The sequence below is a fragment of the Lupinus angustifolius genome, chromosome LG20 (genome assembly GCF_001865875.1).
Source record: "Lupinus angustifolius cultivar Tanjil chromosome LG20, LupAngTanjil_v1.0, whole genome shotgun sequence".
In the NCBI taxonomy this organism is placed as follows: domain Eukaryota; kingdom Viridiplantae; phylum Streptophyta; class Magnoliopsida; order Fabales; family Fabaceae; genus Lupinus; species Lupinus angustifolius.
In genome coordinates, this window is record NC_032028.1 from 3,712,310 (window position 1) to 3,729,655 (window position 17,346).

A 17,346-nucleotide genomic window follows, 5' to 3' on the forward strand; every position below is an offset into this window, starting at 1 on the left:
GTTCCTTGACCTTTGAAAAATAAGTTCAAAGATAAAGAGCAAGTAAAGTAACTCAAAGAAGCACTAAAGGGCTGGTTAAGAAAACAAGTTTTGGTACAACGAAGACTTACATTTTTTTGTTTGATTTTTTTTCAGTCTACAATAAAGTCTTACTTTTTGAATATTGAATCATGACCAAAGCAAACTAATTTACTAGCACGTGCAGATATTTTAATATCACAGAAGCTTATTAATATGCCCCAAGATTGAACAAAAAAGTGCACCATGAATCATGATCATGGAAAGGTGGTAAAAAGCTTTCTAGACAGCAACAATTCATTCTACAACATAAATATTTTCTTTATAGTACTAAATATGTTCTTCTCTATTTATATTTTGTTGTTAAACGATAGTGCTAACACTGTTATATACTTATCTTGGTGCCTCAATCTGTATATAAAGTTAATTAATTCCTACCAACTATGAAACTTATATTGCTTTTGAGCACCAATAAAGAATGACATTTATATCTATGGATATAATCAAAACTAAGATTTCACACAACACATATCAGTTGCACATAGAACTAATTATTCCATACAGGAGAGTCGGAGACTACTAAATTGTAAATTTAAATGTTAAGGAAATTACGAGTCTCAGACTCTTGTTCAACAAAGCTACTTCAAATTGTTGTAGCATAATCAACTAGCCATCCTAATTACCTGTGACCAGTTTCGTGTCTCAATAAAACAACTACACTTGTTATTCTACCTGCAAGGAAACCATTGATCTATTCGGAATACTTATGGGGAAATTACAAGGATGTCCTAGACGATATCCTAAATCCTGTCTCCTATCATAACAACACATGACAAATAATTACTTGTTGCTTATGCCTATTGTTACATCACAAGTTAACACCATTTACTTAAGCATCAAGGAGGCGAAGAAACCAATCTAACTTTAAGGACTAAACAAGTAATATTATAGTTGGGGCATAGTTGGATTATTGGGTTCAAACTATGCAATGCGAGGTTGCATGAAAGTGATATCATCTACGCACCCAAGTCTTCATATTTACCATCACAACGTTGAATCCTTCGTATGGAACAATCTCATTCGTGCTTCCATTCAACAACATTCACCATCCTCATCACTCTCCCTTTACCTTCGCATGCGCTTCCACGCCGTTCTCCCTGATCTTCACACTTTCCCTTTTCTTCTCCAATCCTTCAAATCCCCAACTCAACTCTCCCCCGGAAAACTAATCCACGCTCAAACCTTTCTCCTTGGTCTCAACAATGACTCATTCCTTCAAACCTCGCTTATTAACATGTACTCGTCGTGTGGTAGTGTCGCCTTTGCACGCCTAGTGTTTGATGAAATTACTCAACCAGATTTACCTTCTTGGAACTCCATAATTCATGCAAATGTGAAAGTGGGTATGCTCCATGTTGCTAGGGAGCTGTTTGATCGTATGCCTCAAAGGAATGTTATATCGTGGAGTTGTATGATTCATGGTTATGTAAGGTGTGGTGAGCATAAAGCTGCGCTTGCTTTGTTTCGTCATCTGCAGATGGGGAAAGGTTGTGAAGTTAGGCCGAATGAGTTCACTTTGTCGGGTGTGCTCTCGGCTTGTGCGCAGTTGGGTGCACTTCAGCATGGGAAATGGGTTCATGCTTATATTGACAAGTCCGGGATGAGAATTGATGTTATTTTAGGGACTTCGTTGATTGAAATGTATTCCAAATGTGGAAGCATTGAGAGGGCAAGATGGGTGTTTGATAATATGGGTCGTGAAAAGGATGTAGTGGCTTGGAGCGCCATGATCGGTGCGCTGGCCATGCATGGATGTTCGGAGGAATGTCTTGAGCTTTTTGGCGAGATGATAAATGATGGGGTGAGACCCAATGCTGTGACATTTGTTGGTGTTCTTTGTGCCTGTGTGCATGGTGGTTTGGTGAGGGAAGGAAATGAATATTTCAAGAGGATGATGAAAGATTATAGTATTAGTCCTATGATCCAACATTATGGTTGCATGGTGGACTTGTATAGTCGAGCAGGTCGAATTGAAGATGCTTGGAACATTGTGAAATCTATGCCAATGGAACCTGATGTTCTCATATGGGGAGCTCTGCTTAGTGGTGCTAGGGTGCATGGGGACATTGAAACTTGTGAGATATCAATAAAGAAACTTCTTGAGTTGGACCCCTCAAATAGCAGTGCCTATGTGCTTCTTTCTAACGTTTATGCGAAGCTTGGCCGGTGGAGGGAAGTTAGGCAATTGAGAGATCTTATGGAATCAAGGGGCGTCAAGAAAGTTCCAGGGTGCAGTTTGGTTGAGATAGATGGTGTGCTTCATGAGTTTTTTGTGGGAGATGATTCTCATCCTGAAAACAAAGATATATATAGGATGCTTGATGAGATTATGAAGAGGTTGAAAAGGAATGGTTATGTAGGTGATACAAGTGAGGTATTGCTTGATTTGGACGAGGAAGGGAAGGAGTTTGCATTATCTCTTCATAGCGAAAAACTGGCAGTAGCTTATTGCTTCCTTAAGACTAGTCCAGGCACTACAATACAGATTGTAAAGAACCTGAGGATATGTAGGGATTGTCATGTTGCAATCAAGATGATATCACAGGAATTTAATAGGGAGATCATTGTTAGAGATTGCAATAGATTTCACCATTTTAAAAATGGGGTGTGTTCCTGCAAAGATTACTGGTAAATAGAATGAAAAAAATCCAGTATGGATCTTGTTGACATTCGAGTTTAAATCTCTACAGTGGTGGTAAAAGTGAGGGTGGCTGTAGAAGTAGCAAATTCTGGCCTTGAGCTGACAATTTAAGGTTAACTGTTGCCTGAACGCTGTCATGTTAACTGTCTCTTGAGAATGATTGAAGAGAATAGCAATGGGGGATGTCTTCAATTGTAGTGTCTGCCTTGAGGAGAATTATATAAAATAAGTTTGAAGTTGAATGACAAAGATGTCTTACCTCAAACTTCAAGAATGTTAGGATGGAATAGGAAAGTTACAGAGACAATGTAATAAACCGATTATTTTGAAGTGATTTGTCAAGAAGATCTCTTTCCACATTTTGTCTTTTCCATTCTATTGTTCTCCATTCTCTCTATTGCAAGAGATTCTAACCTATTCATTACTCTAGCTAGTTTAACATGTTGACACACATATATATTACTAATACCTTTTTCATATGGTTACAAGTGGTGCTTGCTACAATTTGATTGTAGTGGTGTAGTACTCCTTTAGGATGGATCCGCACAAAGATTGGCGGGAGAGCCGAAATTTTATTATGAGTTTGAAGCTGTGTACCAGAAATTTTGTTTTTTTCCTGGGGTTTTCATTACATTTCCATCTGAGTTATGTATCTACTATTTATGAAGCATGGATGAAGCTTTAGGTTATTTTGATGCCTTTCCAAACTAATTATGGTTGTTTTTATGATGGAGTTTAACAGAGTTGCATCAACTCAAATTAACTTTGGTACATATTCTTTTGGCAGTAATTCAGTGAATATATATGTTGGCATTAGAGTTCCATGGCTTATTGATAATATGTACAAATTCATTGCATATAGAGAACCTCTAGGTATCCAAAAATGCAGCAGGACTAAGTTTTTCGTTGCTTGTTTTCTTCTGCACTGTGCTGAGTTTATCATAGTTTTAGTTTTGAGGTGTCTAATTCTTGGTGCAGAGCTAGGAGAGCTAATGCTCTGGGCATGGGTTACCTATGTGTACATGTTGCTGTGGATATTTTTGATGTACTGCCTCTACTCAAAGTTTCCGGATTCATTTTCAATTTGGGTAACACTTTTAGTCAGGTTAGTTTGTACAATAGACACTTAGAGCACCCACAAAAGGGTTTTTAAACTTGGGTTCTTATATTATGAACCGTATGCATGCTTCTTCACTGTTGCAACACCCCAATCCTTCTTGGTTATTAAGACTTGAGTTGTTCTTCGAAATTGTGTGGGGTTCATTTATGAAATTATTATGATGAAGTTAAATATTAGTTGAGCTGTACTAAGTGTTTTGAGTTACATAGAAGTGCAAAAAAATGTCAAAAATTGTGTGGTGTCCAATTTTAAAATTGTAGCGTTATTCATGATTATTATGGATGCTTTTACTGACATCCTTTATTTTCATTATGCTCTGTGGAGATTACTTTTCAACAATGATACCGTATTCACAACTATATTCAACATACACAAATATAGTTGTCTCAGATGCTAATAGTTGAAATCTCAAGCCATTAGGTTTCATACTGATGCAGAAGATAAGAGGAGGTTTGAAAGTGATCCTTATTGGAGAGAAACTAATCTTGAGATTCTAACAGTTCATATTTTACAGTTTAGGGGTGAATAAACTTTTTTATTATTCGATTTATAATCTACAGTAAAAAAGTGTAGCAGTAGAATCTCCTTGACGTTGTGAAGAAATTTTTTAAGATACCATAATAACTCATCCCTTTATTATAAATTCAGGATTTTTGACACATGATACTCAAAACATGCCGATTGAAATAATGTATTTGCCAATTACAACATAAGTTCAGAAGAGGAATCAAATCTTGTATACTCCAGCTACCTCCACATTTGCAGGGAAGCAATTCAAACTTTCTCATGTCTAGTACAATTTCTGGCTTAAGCAAGTGCACCAGTACAAGCAGTGGCTGGAGCAGCTTCTACCAGTTTTTTCACGGAACTGTATTTTTTGGTAATAAACCTGGACAAATCAACCAAAAGAAAAAATCAAAATCCATTCTCAGCAAACACAATAAAGAGAACAAAATACAATATCTTATTTACAATGTGTTTTTACTTTCCATGAAAACAACATAAGGAAGAGAAATCATTATGATGCAATCTCAAACCAAGGTCATTATCAGTCAAATAGAAGCTTTCATCAAAATTATTGTCTTTTAAACAGAGAAGTTACACATTTCAGCAAGAGGAAAAGAAAATGGTTCAACTCTTCATGAAAGAAATTAGAAAGTTATAGAAATATATCATTTTCATCACAAATTTGTAACCTTTTGTTAGTAAAAAAACCCCCTACTGTGGCACATTGTAGTAATTCCCATATATCTTTCATTTAAATAAAAAATTGTAACACTGATGTTTCAAACACTGTCAAAAGAGCTGCACGCTGAAAATTTTACCTAAAGAAATCCCTCCATAGCAACTCAAACATTAACCAATCTGTTCCATTTTTGGATGAGCCGCTGCCTCCATTGTTTGGGTTTGATGAAGAAGAAATGGTTCTATCAAAACAGAATTCATCAGCGAATATGTGCCATATTTATGACAAATGATAGTATCATTAAATGGAAAGAGAACTGGGTGCAAACCTGGCAGTTTTCTTTAGCTCATCAAACATTGTGCGAGGTGAGAGACATCCCATTGCCAACCATGGAGAAATTTTGCAGGAGAAGTTGGCACCATATATACTATTTTGTGCTCCATCCTTAAAACCTTTTTGTGGTTGTGCTTCACACTCTGCTGCAAAAATTTTGAGCCTCTGTAGTGCTTCAGTCTCCCCACCCACCAAAGAATTATTAGTAGATTGCTTCCCATCCTGCACGAGGATAACAACGAATATAGTCACCGCCTGGGAAAGATAGGACCGAGTTTTCTTTCATCACAAATAATGTGGCGGATACCCTTCTAATCTATTACTAGAACCAATGTGAGGTCTGAAGAGAAATAATGGGCAAGTTACATGAGCAAGAGAGGTAGGAGGAGGCACTATGAGGATTTTCTTGTAACTGTCTAGACATGTCACAGCATGGGACAGGAAGTGAGGGCGGCATTCTGTTAGAGGGGAGTGAAGATAAATGTGAGGAGAGAACTAAGCATGATTTCATTAAAGTAGAGTGGAATATGGGAGGAAGGTATCCCCTCAAAGAGCTAGTAACTGTATTTTCTATCTTATGCAACTCCAAGCTTAAGAGGGCGAGCCCTGGCGCAACGGTAAGGTTGCTTGCCTTGTGACCTGGATGTCATGATTTAAACCCTGGAAACAACCTTTTCGCTTGTGAAGGCAAGACTGCGTATATCTACCTTCCTCAAGCCCCCTAGGTAGGAGCGTCGTGCATTGGACCACCCCTTTTACTGTAATTGCAGTTTTAAATCTCAGTTATAGTAATTGAGAAGGGTTTCCAACTAGATTGCAAAGAATTTATCATCAATAGTCTATGCACTTTCTACACATGAATGTCAAAGCAGACAAACTTTAGCAAACAAGTCTGTGTGTGCGAATTTCTAGTAAACCTTCAAAAAATAGATCAGTTTTAAAACTCAGGAAAAATTCCTCTAGAACTAGCTTGTGTGTAAACCGCACAATTGCTAGTACACTTATTGTGATTCCCAGTACGAGTAAAAATAGGGGCAAGTACCCATTGAGTTCCATAGGCCTCTTTTAAAGATTCCAACTCAGAAAGAATTGATAGAGTGAGCAAGTAAAGATAAATGATATCCACCTTGATCTAACCTGAAATGCACTAAAATCTCAACCCACTAACTATCCTTCTACACTTACTCACCTTAGACAAGTATTATCCTTAAACTCAGATAGCAATAATCAAGCAAGAGGTAATTTCAGTAGTGATGTAGTTGTCACCCTGTGTTATTAAAACAACTAGACCTAACTCCACCTTATAAACTAGCTCACAACACAACGAATACATTGTCGACGCCAAGTAATTACAAATAGTTCTTTACTCATATATCCAGCCGACATGAGACTTTAACACCTAAAACATATATTTCATGAACAGGTTCATTTAGACATGAACAAACCTCAAAGTAGTGTAATATCTCCCAACCAGACTAATACTCCTAGTACACACTATGAATGTTAACTAAATTTTAGGCAAAAAGTAAAAACAAAAAATACAACATGGTTAGCAACAAACTAGTTTACATTAAAAAAAAATAACTAGATTTGAGACCACACAATTTATGAAAACCTGTGATAATGTAGCAGATGGATTAAGTCCAAGGTCACTTAAAGATGGAATATCCCCAGCTTCAACATCCCCTCTTGAAGGTAAACCCTTTAACTGATCCAATGCCTCAATACTCTTCCTTATCTCCATTTTCTGAACCTTATCCCTAAATCCTCCATAATTTGTTGGCATATCCTCCAACTTAAATGGTAAATCATCAACATGGTACAAAGTACTTCCCCAAGAGTACTTCACTTCCACATTCTCCTCCTTCATCACAGTCTCGATTCTCTCCTCCATCTTCACCTCATCGTGTGAAACCTCGCGATGAGCGTAAATGGCATCAGCCCCAATTGCCTTTGCCAATTCAACTAAAACGGTTTCAGGCTTCCCAACCCGAACCACGAGATCGGAGCCTCGAGATTGAAGATTCTTTCTAAGGTCAGTAACCGATTGGATCAAGAATTTGGCACGGTAGGGACCGGTTTTATCGAAACCGGAAGACGATTTTCCATAATCGGAGGGGTCAAAGCAGTATACAGGGAGAACGGAGACAGAGTCGTTGTTAGCGGTGGTGAGGGATTCGTTGTCACGGACGCGGAGGTCGTTGCGGAACCAGACGATGGAGGAGCGGCGGAATGCGGCGGCGTTGGAAGGGTCGTTGGGGAGGAGTGGGTTTATAGAGAGAGGGTTGTGGAGTGGGTTAGAAGAGATAGTGGATTTGAAAGAGGTTTTGGAAGGAGAAAGGGTGGTGGTGGAAGAAAGAGAGAGATGGGTGAGGGAAGAGGCTTGGGTTGGGACCTTAACTTTGTTGGGTGCGAAGAAAGTTTGAGTTTTTTGTTGGAGGAAGAAGTGAGAAGGGAGAATGGTAGAGAGAGAAAGAGAGAGTGAAGCAAAGGGTGACTGAGTCAGTTGTTGTTGTTGTTGTTCTTCTGAGTTGTCTGGTTCAGGTTCTGGTGTTTGGTTGTTGTTGTTGTTGGAATCCATGTTTTTTTGGGGTAGAAGAGTGAATGATGTTGAAGAAGATAAGGTGTTTTAGGTTAGTAGATGTGGGTAGGGTGGGTTAGGTGTAAGGTTGAGGGGATTTGTAAAGAAATCAGAATGGTATCTGAATATTTTTGTCACTGCTATGTAATTCAGCAAGAGGCCAGAGCCACCCCAATGTATGCACCTAATATTTTCTAGTAACCTTTATAACTTTCTGATTAGCCATTTACCAAAAAGTCTTTCTTATTAGCTTTCTCTATAATGCAATTCTCTTTCTCACTTCCAATTTCATTCCTATTTTCCATTTTCTAATAAGACAATACTCATTTACTCAATTTTTATATTAAAAAATAGGTTTGATGATAATCACCGAAAACCAGTGTTGAGGGTATTGGTAGAGTGGTTCAACCAATGGTTCAGTAATTAAACCGCATGTCGGTTAAATCGGATATACCTGCTTATATATATATAAACCTATAACAAAAAAAAATCAAATAAGTAGATACTCAAATTTATAATCAATATTCATAATCTACTCAAAATTCACATAAACAAACAACTTTAAGTCTTTAACAAATTCAAAGTCTAAATTACAAAACATATATCAATCCAAAAGTATCACTTAACAACCACAAAATATAAATAAATGATACAAATTTGCAATTCACTCTGCAAAATAAATAAATTTAGAGGTTTAACATTTAACACCAAAGAGTCAAAGTTGTCTCATATCGAGATTATATTTTGCACCAAATCCTATCTTCAGACAATACTATAAGATTACACAAATGTCACTGAGATTATAAACAAATGTTAGGACCAAAATGTGTAATCTAAGTATGCATTGGAAATGTGCCTTGGAATGTTGAGGAGGGGTTGGAAAGATGAGTCACCTTGTAATGAGTTTTTTAAGTTTTCTTTAAAAAAAATATATGTATAAACCGGCCGGTTTAGTCAAATACCAGTCGGTTTACCAGTTTTGATACTTGGTCGGTTCCACATTTGTACCGTATCGGTTAAAGGTCCAATTTACCAGTTTTTTGCTCGAACTATTGGTACGGTTTTTATATTATTGTAGTGAAAACTAATTGCTTATTCAATTAGCTATACTAAACACAAAATGAAGAAAATAGGATATCCTCAAAAAAAACACCCAAAACTAATGGAAAGGGTCATGTAAAAAAATCATGTCAGAATCTATGCACATTTTACATAGAAGCACTCAATCGCCAATTTTTCTATAGTAATTTGAGTCTCTAATTTCTTATAAGAGTAAATTCTTAAATGTTTCTAAGAAATAATTTTAAAGGAAAGAATTAATTAAATAATGAATAAACTAATATAGTAATATAATCATTGTCATATGTGATTAGCATCAATGACAAGAAAGATTACACCACATATATTCTTTCAACATTTTTATATATCTTACACAAACATAATTTAATATTATTTTATGAATTTTATTTGAGTACGGATATAAAGATAATTTTTTTTAGAATAGAGGATCATTGTCCAAAATGTAGTGATAAATAATAGTATATATTGGTGCTAATTGTAGTTTAAATAAAATAACACACACCTACATTTTTAGAAAATCTAAAAATTATCTTATAATATTTTGGCTACAATTGAAGGTATCTTTTATGTATAAGTAAGAAAGTACCTTTTTGCCATGTACTTACAAGAATCTAATCTTTAAATCTTCTAGGATCCAATGGACACAAGTAGACTAATGCCTTTGTTGATTTTCTAATCATATTTATCCCACAAAAATTGATGGGAGCAAAACATAAATTGTGTAAGTTGCTAGTTAGGATTCTCTCTATTAATGAAGAGTCAAGTAATCATTTTTGTACTTATACATAGGGGTATAAATGTCACATTAATATATTTTAAGGATAAAAATGTCAAATCATATTACATGATTTATCTTGTTTTGGGTGTACTTGTCTCTCCATTAATGGACAGAATCCGAACACATTCTTAGCTATGGCCAAACTACACAGTATATATTCGATGAGAAGAAAGGATAACATTGATCTCTGACACCTGATACAAATATAGGGGAAAATTTATGTGGGTAGTGTAGTTGACTACATTATTCCACGTTTGGGGTAGCTTTTAAATTAATTATGGAAATGATGTATTTTTTTATTGATCTCATAGATGGGGTCCACAATTTCAACAAAGTCGTGGATGGGAAACGCGATTTCCCACCAATCTCGTGGACCACACCCACAATTTTCTTACACGGTGTCAGCCTTTTTTTAAGTCGTGCACTAGGGACACGAGTTTCATGGCAATGTCGTGGACCCGGTACACGAGTTTCATGCAATTCTCGTGGACCAAAGACACGAGATCCAAGTCGTGTCTTGGATCCATGATATCCAAACAACATATATACATCCCTGTCCCGACTCAAATCACATCGAATGAAGAAAATGTATGAGAAATATTTAGGGAAATTCGTAATTGAAGAAGCGTGATTGTTGAAGGTAACTAAAAATTCTTTAAAATTTTCAGTTCATTTACTTGTATTAATTTTATTTAATGTTACTGTATGTTTAATGTAAATATCGTATGTTTATATTTTACTGTATGTTTATATGTAGATGGAAATTATTAGAGATATTGTTAGTGATAAGGAGAACATTGAGCTATGTGATGATGATGATGTTCAGATTACCACTAGTGAACCGATTAGCATAACATATGATACTCCTTCGTCTTTTTTCGTTAGCATTGATTATCAGTCTGGACAAGATTTTCCATATAGAAGTACTCACATAAGTACTGATGCGGATAATGATATCTTTGTTGGTATGCAATTTGAATCAAAAGAAGCAACAATAAATGCTGTAAAACAATTTCATATTAGGAATTCTCTTGATTACCATATGGATGAGTCTAGGCCAGATATATATGTTGCAAAATGTAAATATTATGGTGTTAGGTGTGAATGGAGAATTCAGACATCGAAAAGTGTGAAGCATGATATTTGGGAGATTAGAAAAATTAGTGGAAGACACGCTTGTATTTCCACTAATATTTCTCAAGATCACACAAATTTGAACCCATCTTTTATCACAAACTACATTGTTCAACTAGTATCTGAAAATCCTGGTATACCAATTAAAGCATTAGTTAAAGAGGTAGTCACTCGTTTTGATTATACGGTGACATATAGGAAGGCTTGAACTGCTAAACAAATAGCAATGTCCCAAATTTATGGTGATTGGGAGAGATCGTACAAGGAGTTACCTCGTTGGTTGAAAGTTGTCCAATATTATGCGCCACGTACAGTTGTAAGATATTCAGCATCTAACCATGAAGAACATAATACTTTAATTCTTGATAGGGTATTTTGGGCCATGCATTGAAGGATTTGCTTTTTGCAAACTAATCCTTCAAGTAGAGGGCACATTTTTGACTGGAAAATATAATGGAACATTGCTAATAGGTAGTTCGCAAGATGACAATAGACCTTTCCAGTGACATTTGTCATTATGGAAGGAGAGACCAAAGAAGCATGAGAACAATTTTTCTACAATCTTTGGACATATCTTACCCCACAACCGAATATTTGTATAATATGAGATATGGGTACAGGTTTGTTGGGTGCACTTCGTACTGAGCTCCCACAATGGTGTGATGCTTAATCTGTATATTGTATTCGTCATGTTGCTAGCAATTTCAATAAAGAATTCCGAGATAATGATATGGAAAAAAAAGTCATTGAAATGAGTATGTATTGAAATTTATGTGATTTATGTTAAATTCTTTGTTTATGTGATTTATGTTAATGTTAATAAACTTGTTGTAGGATATGAATTGATGCAATCTCGATTCGAGCGAATGCTTGCTCTATTGCATCAAAAGAATTCGAGGGCAATAGCTTGGTTAGATAAGATCCCAAAAGAAAAATGGACACAATCATATGATGATGAGAGACATTACGACCATATGACGATGAACTTGGCAAAATGTGTTAATGTCATTCTGAAAGGAGCAAGAACCTTGCCAAATACTGCACTTGTTAGAGCAACATATCATAAACTGAACTCATGGTTTGTACACCATAGAAATGAAACAACTAACATGATAAGGGCAAGTCATGTCTATTGCGAAGAATTGACTAAGGTGATTAATGAAAATAACAGAAAAACTACATGTCAAATAGTAGGAAGTTTTTCATGGGAATCAAGAGTCTCGAAGGTTGAAGTTGGTGGTACCGGTGGTAGTCGACACTCAAGAGTATACACAGTGAGACTAATGAAAATTGGTATGATTGTAGGGAATTTCAATCACTTAAATTGTCATGTTGTTGCTACTTGTGCATCATTGAACTTAGATTATGGCCAGTTTATCTCACTGATTTATAGGTTAGAGAACTTGCAGAAGATTTATGGACATGAGTTTCAACCCATTGAAAATGAAGAATATTAGCCTCCTTACTTAGGTCTAACCTTACTTCCTAATCCCCTTATGCGTAGGAGTCGTACTGGAAGACCAAAAACTACACACATACATAATGAAATGGATGATTCTCAATCCCAACAAATTAGAAAATGCGGGTGGTGTAGGAGTGAAAGACACAATAAGAAGAAATGTCCATTTAGAAGTACCGAAGTCGGTCAATGTTCAAGGTAAAACTAACTTATGTAATGTTACAATTTGTGTAATATATTGAAATTCTAATTTGTGTAATGTTAACTTGTGTAATATATTCAAATTCTAAATAATTACACTCATTAAAACCTAAATAATTACACCCACTAAAACTTAAATAATTACACCCATTAATTACATTTAAAATGTCTAGTTACCAAAATAATTACACTCATTAAAACCAAAATAAATACACATCTTAATTACATTTTAAAAATTTCAGTTTACCAAAAAACTTCAATGAAACTCGTGGACTGTACCCACGAGATTCACCATAATTTAAAGAAACTTGTGGACGGTATCCACGACATTGGTGCAGAATTAGGGTTTTAATGAATCTCGTGGACCTGACCCACGAGATTTGTGTAGGGTTTTAAATGCAAATCATGGATTGAGTCCACGACTTTAATGAAAGTCGTGGATGTCAACCACAACATTGGCCCAGGCTAAGGCCAGGCTAGAAAACTATGCACAACTAGGACACAACTTCCACGACCACATAGGAAGTTGTAGACCCTATACACGACTTCCATGATTTCCAAACTCTATAAATGGGAACAATATCCCCTTCATTCTCACACCAAATCAAAATCCTTATTCCCTTCTGAATTATCATTCGAAAATGGCTTCACAACCTAACAATATTATGAACCGAATGGAGTTTGATACTACTTCAAATACTCCATTGTCGGCATTCAACTCTCAACAATATTATCAACCGACAATGCCTTCACAACCTAACTGAAGACGATGAAGATGATGACGATGATGACGACGAAGATGAGGAGCAACCACGACTAGTTAGAGATGGAAAACAACATCAATCATAACAACAACAACTAAGAGTCCAACCACCTCGAAGGAGGAAGACACCTGAATGTGGAACATCATCACATAGATGCCATTATGAATTTCTATTCTCGTTCTGTTTTTTTAATATAATCATTTTCAAATTCCTAATACAAGTATCAATCTCATTATATGAAATTGTCTTATTATTTCAATTTCTACATTTACAGTAAATGTTAAAAAATATCAAAAACTTTAACCAAATTCCATAAAACTATCACTTTAGTAAAATTATCATATTAAATTAAATTTTACAATTTTAATTTAAACATATTATTTTTATACACTAAAAATCATAAATCTTAACTTTTTTAAAAAACTCACTATAATCAATAAAACAAACTCCTAAAACAATAAATAACAATACCATATTCATGTAAAGGGAAAATTCAAAAATCATCATATCCCATCCAATCGCGTGCATAGTGTAGACAACTATGGAAGTCATGCATTGTCTTGAGGAGAGAGTGTAGGAAAATCGTGGGTCTGGTCTACGAGATTGATGAGAAATCGCATTTCCCGTTCCCGATTTTAAAATTGTGGACCCTATTCACAAAATTCACAGAAACTACTTCATTCTCGTAATTCATTCAAAAGCTACCCAAACATGAGATAGTATATTCAAACTACAATACCCACATAAATTTTCTCAAATATAGGCTTCAACTCAAGGTCAAGGTAGATTGTCTTCACGTGTCCCACGTTTCGAATGCTTTATGGGTTTTCCGCATGCTCTCGCTGTTGCTTACATCAACATCACTATTCAACCTCCGCCACTAAGAATATGCAACTCCAAGAAGAAAACAACGTTCTGTGTAATGAAACTCAACAACAACATTAATAATGATGACCCTTTATTCCTTTCTGCCTCTGCTTCTGCTTTTCTTCGTTTCCATCAAACAAATCAACCTGGCAAGTAATTCCAATTTCCCATTTCTCTTGCGCATTTTATCAAACATGTCAAAGATGCCTACTCACTTATCACTTTATGCCTATATTGTCTGCTTAATTTTACTTCCATTTTATTTCATCATTGTTAAACGTTAAAAGTTCTATATTGGTAGAGTATATGAGGAAAAACTGTTTACAGTTAGTTGGGCAACCTTTTCCTACCAGCTAGCTAGCTTTTGGTGCGAAATTAGTCCTGCAAACTTCACGCCGAGGGGAGCTTGTTGATGTTAAACATTTTAAAGTGTCACATGAATTGACTTTATGAGGAAAAGATCATCTGTAGTTAAAGTCATGTTGTACTAACAAGTCATGTTAAGTAGCATAGCAAGTCATGTTGAGTAGCATAACATAGCTCCTTACTTCCTATAGTACTACATGCATTGCCTTGTCTAATTGATGGTATAGATTATTCCACACTTTACATAAAAGAGCTTTACATTGTCTTAAATTTTGAATGGTAATTGTACTGTTTGAAATCCGCTCCTTTCTATTTATATGCCGGGTTGTAAATAAGAGAAACATTCATAGTTTATCCTTGCAGAGCCTCTATTTGTAGATCCATATGCTGCTTGTCTTGTCCCTCCTGATCCTAATATTTCCGAGGATACAATGCATAATTTGCATCCCTATTGTCTTGCAACTAAGTTCATTGATGATAAGTTGCTTGGTGCGGCGAGCCATATTGATGGAGTTAAGCAGGTACTTGCTGATTGCATTGCATCATATGTGCTGTTTTTCCTTTATGTAGTTTGATAGGGTTCATCTTCTGACTACAGGTAGTTTTGTTCACTGATGGCATGGATACACGACCATACAGACTTCGTTGGCCCACTTCAACCATAATATTTGACATATCCCCGGAAAGAATATTCGAAACAGCGGCAGAGAATCTTAAAGGTGACATTACTTTATCAAATTAAATTGATTGTGATATTTTAAGCATGCATTATTGCCATTATAAATATCCTTTTGACAAATTTGGCGATGTAGACAATGGTGAGAGTGGGAAACTTAGTGATTACACACACAAGCATACTATGTGTCTGCTCAGTTGAATAAGTCAAAAATAGAAAAGTAGAAAACAAAAGACACAATAAGATTAATTTCCAAACAAAGCTATGGCTCAGTGAAAAAAAGTTACGTTTGTATAAGCACAATCTCTTGCTCTTGGAGCACTTTAGAATCTCTCATGGTTAAAATACTTACGAGATACCTCACTAAAATCTGTAAATAATGGCTGTAGCTTGTTTTCATACTGGTTTTTCAACAGTAATGTTGTAAGTATCCTTTTGCATATGTGAATGTGCATTTTTAGTAGATCAAAGATAAAGGTAGATATCTATGTGTATTTCATTTTTTCAAGTTTCAGGGGTTGGAGCTAAGATCCCCAAAAGTTGCTTATTGTATCATATTCCACTGGAATCATCTGATATAAAACATGGTTTGCAATTTAGAGGATATAATGGCAGCAGGCCAAGTGTATGGGCCTTACAGGTGATCAAGTTCCAAATTCTTTCCTAATTTCCTTTAGTAGCACTTTAATTCAGAAGCAAAGTTCGTGAATATGAGAGGAAAAGGGGGTGAATTGATTGTGCAGTTAAGGAAGTCATATGATATGAGCTTATTCCTGCAGGGGTTTCCCATGATGACACTGTCAATATTTGAAGATGTTTTGTCAATGATAAGCAGTTTGGCTATGAAGGGAAGCTTTTTTGTGGGAGAGTTACCCGTCTGGTTATCTGAGGCTGAAATAAAAAACAAGGTCAGTTTGCAATTATCTATCAAGTAACACCTAGTTCGAATTTAATTAATTTTCTTCGCCGAGAAAAAGAAAGGAAAACAAATATTTTTATGGTTTCTTGCACAGTCCAATACAAGGCAGTGGATGGAAAAACTATTCATGAGCAATGGCTTCCGAGTGGAAATGATTGATTTTGAAGGTGTTGCTAAGTGTTCAAAGGATGAATTTGCTCCAGGACATTACAATAATATATTGTTTGTTGCAGAACAACTGCGGTTTTCTGATGATCAGGTGAGATATCTTGCACTTAGATTGGCATGGCAATCATGGGTGAAAATAGGGTAGGCCGCCCAATAACAGCCTATGGCATAGTCTATGTTCGGCCTGACCTATGATAGGCTCAAGGCAGACTCAAGTCTTTTTGAAAGCATATTTAGTTAAATAGGTCAGGCCTACGACCATTGAATAAACATTCTAAGCTTAACAAATTAATCTATTTAATAAATATAGTATTGCAATTGTTATTAGTAACTGTATATTATTATATTAAATTTTAATTATAATACTTTAAGTAGAAATATTTGTTAGTTTATTTTAATTATGGGTTAACAACTAATCCCTTTCATATCTTGTTAATAACCCAAGATCCTGTATTCATATTTTGTTGATAACCACTACAATTTTTCTCCCTCTTCTCTTCTTGTTCTTAGATTAATAAATTTTAATTTGTCACTTTAGTAAGAAATTGCGTTGTAAATGTTTTCTACGAAAATCTGGTCTTGCCAATATGACATCAATTTTGGTCTAGTCTGGTAGTTACATTTGTATATAATTCAAGTGATTAAGGGCATCAATATTCTGGCAGATGGAAACATGGAGAAGGGAATTTGAGAGGGTAGAGGCTGAAGGGGATGAAGAAGGTTTTGAAGAGTTATAGAAGTATACAAGATTCACCACAGGCTAATTAACTCTGAAGGGAACTTCCTGCCACTTCAAATCATTGGGATTTATTTCTTCAGTTTCATGTTGTCATTCTGCATATCACTTATTTCTTCAGTTCCATGGAGATATATTATTTACAACATGTTCAAACAATATTAGGAAAACATTTGATTCATGTAAGTGTAAGTAAATATCAAATTTAAGTGTATTTTTTCATTTCTCCAGCTACATTTCCTTTTTAGACTCAGCTTCA

General features: G+C 35.5%; 3 protein-coding genes across 3 annotated transcripts; 2 read left to right on the plus strand and 1 right to left on the minus strand.

Annotated features, from left to right (window-relative positions):
- LOC109335939 (pentatricopeptide repeat-containing protein At3g62890) lies at positions 934 to 3,076 on the plus strand. The gene has a single exon (XM_019572218.1). It carries the CDS (start codon positions 1,007 to 1,009, stop codon positions 2,708 to 2,710), a length of 1,704 nt encoding a protein of 567 aa, XP_019427763.1. The 5' UTR covers positions 934 to 1,006; the 3' UTR covers positions 2,711 to 3,076.
- LOC109335940 (blue-light photoreceptor PHR2) lies at positions 4,456 to 8,049 on the minus strand. The gene is made up of 5 exons (XM_019572219.1): positions 6,974 to 8,049; positions 5,354 to 5,580; positions 5,165 to 5,266; positions 4,637 to 4,728; positions 4,456 to 4,597 (listed from the first exon to the last, which is right to left on the minus strand). Exons 1-4 carry the CDS (start codon positions 7,937 to 7,939, stop codon positions 4,647 to 4,649), a joined length of 1,377 nt encoding a protein of 458 aa, XP_019427764.1. The 5' UTR covers positions 7,940 to 8,049; the 3' UTR covers positions 4,456 to 4,597; positions 4,637 to 4,646.
- On the plus strand, positions 14,108 to 17,317 carry LOC109336423 (putative S-adenosyl-L-methionine-dependent methyltransferase MSMEG_1480/MSMEI_1444). The gene is made up of 7 exons (XM_019573015.1): positions 14,108 to 14,371; positions 14,952 to 15,109; positions 15,187 to 15,307; positions 15,780 to 15,904; positions 16,044 to 16,172; positions 16,278 to 16,442; positions 17,017 to 17,317. The coding sequence occupies exons 1-7, from the start codon at positions 14,176 to 14,178 to the stop codon at positions 17,086 to 17,088; spliced, it is 966 nt and encodes a 321-aa protein (XP_019428560.1). The 5' UTR covers positions 14,108 to 14,175; the 3' UTR covers positions 17,089 to 17,317.

Excerpts from the sequence above, each read along its gene's own strand:
- LOC109335939 (XM_019572218.1), top strand. The coding sequence starts at position 1,007 with ATGCGAGGTTGCATGAAAGTGATATCATCTACGCACCCAAGTCTTCAT.
- LOC109335940 (XM_019572219.1), bottom strand. The coding sequence starts at position 7,939 with ATGGATTCCAACAACAACAACAACCAAACACCAGAACCTGAACCAGAC. Across the intron at positions 5,267-5,353 it reads GAGCTAAAGAAAACTGCCAG|AACCATTTCTTCTTCATCAA; the intron begins GTTTGCACCCAG and ends CTGTTTTGATAG. Across the intron at positions 4,729-5,164 it reads CTATGGAGGGATTTCTTTAG|GTTTATTACCAAAAAATACA; the intron begins GTAAAATTTTCA and ends TGATTTGTCCAG.
- LOC109336423 (XM_019573015.1), top strand. The coding sequence starts at position 14,176 with ATGGGTTTTCCGCATGCTCTCGCTGTTGCTTACATCAACATCACTATT. Across the intron at positions 16,173-16,277 it reads AGGCTGAAATAAAAAACAAG|TCCAATACAAGGCAGTGGAT; the intron begins GTCAGTTTGCAA and ends TTTCTTGCACAG. Across the intron at positions 16,443-17,016 it reads TGCGGTTTTCTGATGATCAG|ATGGAAACATGGAGAAGGGA; the intron begins GTGAGATATCTT and ends ATATTCTGGCAG.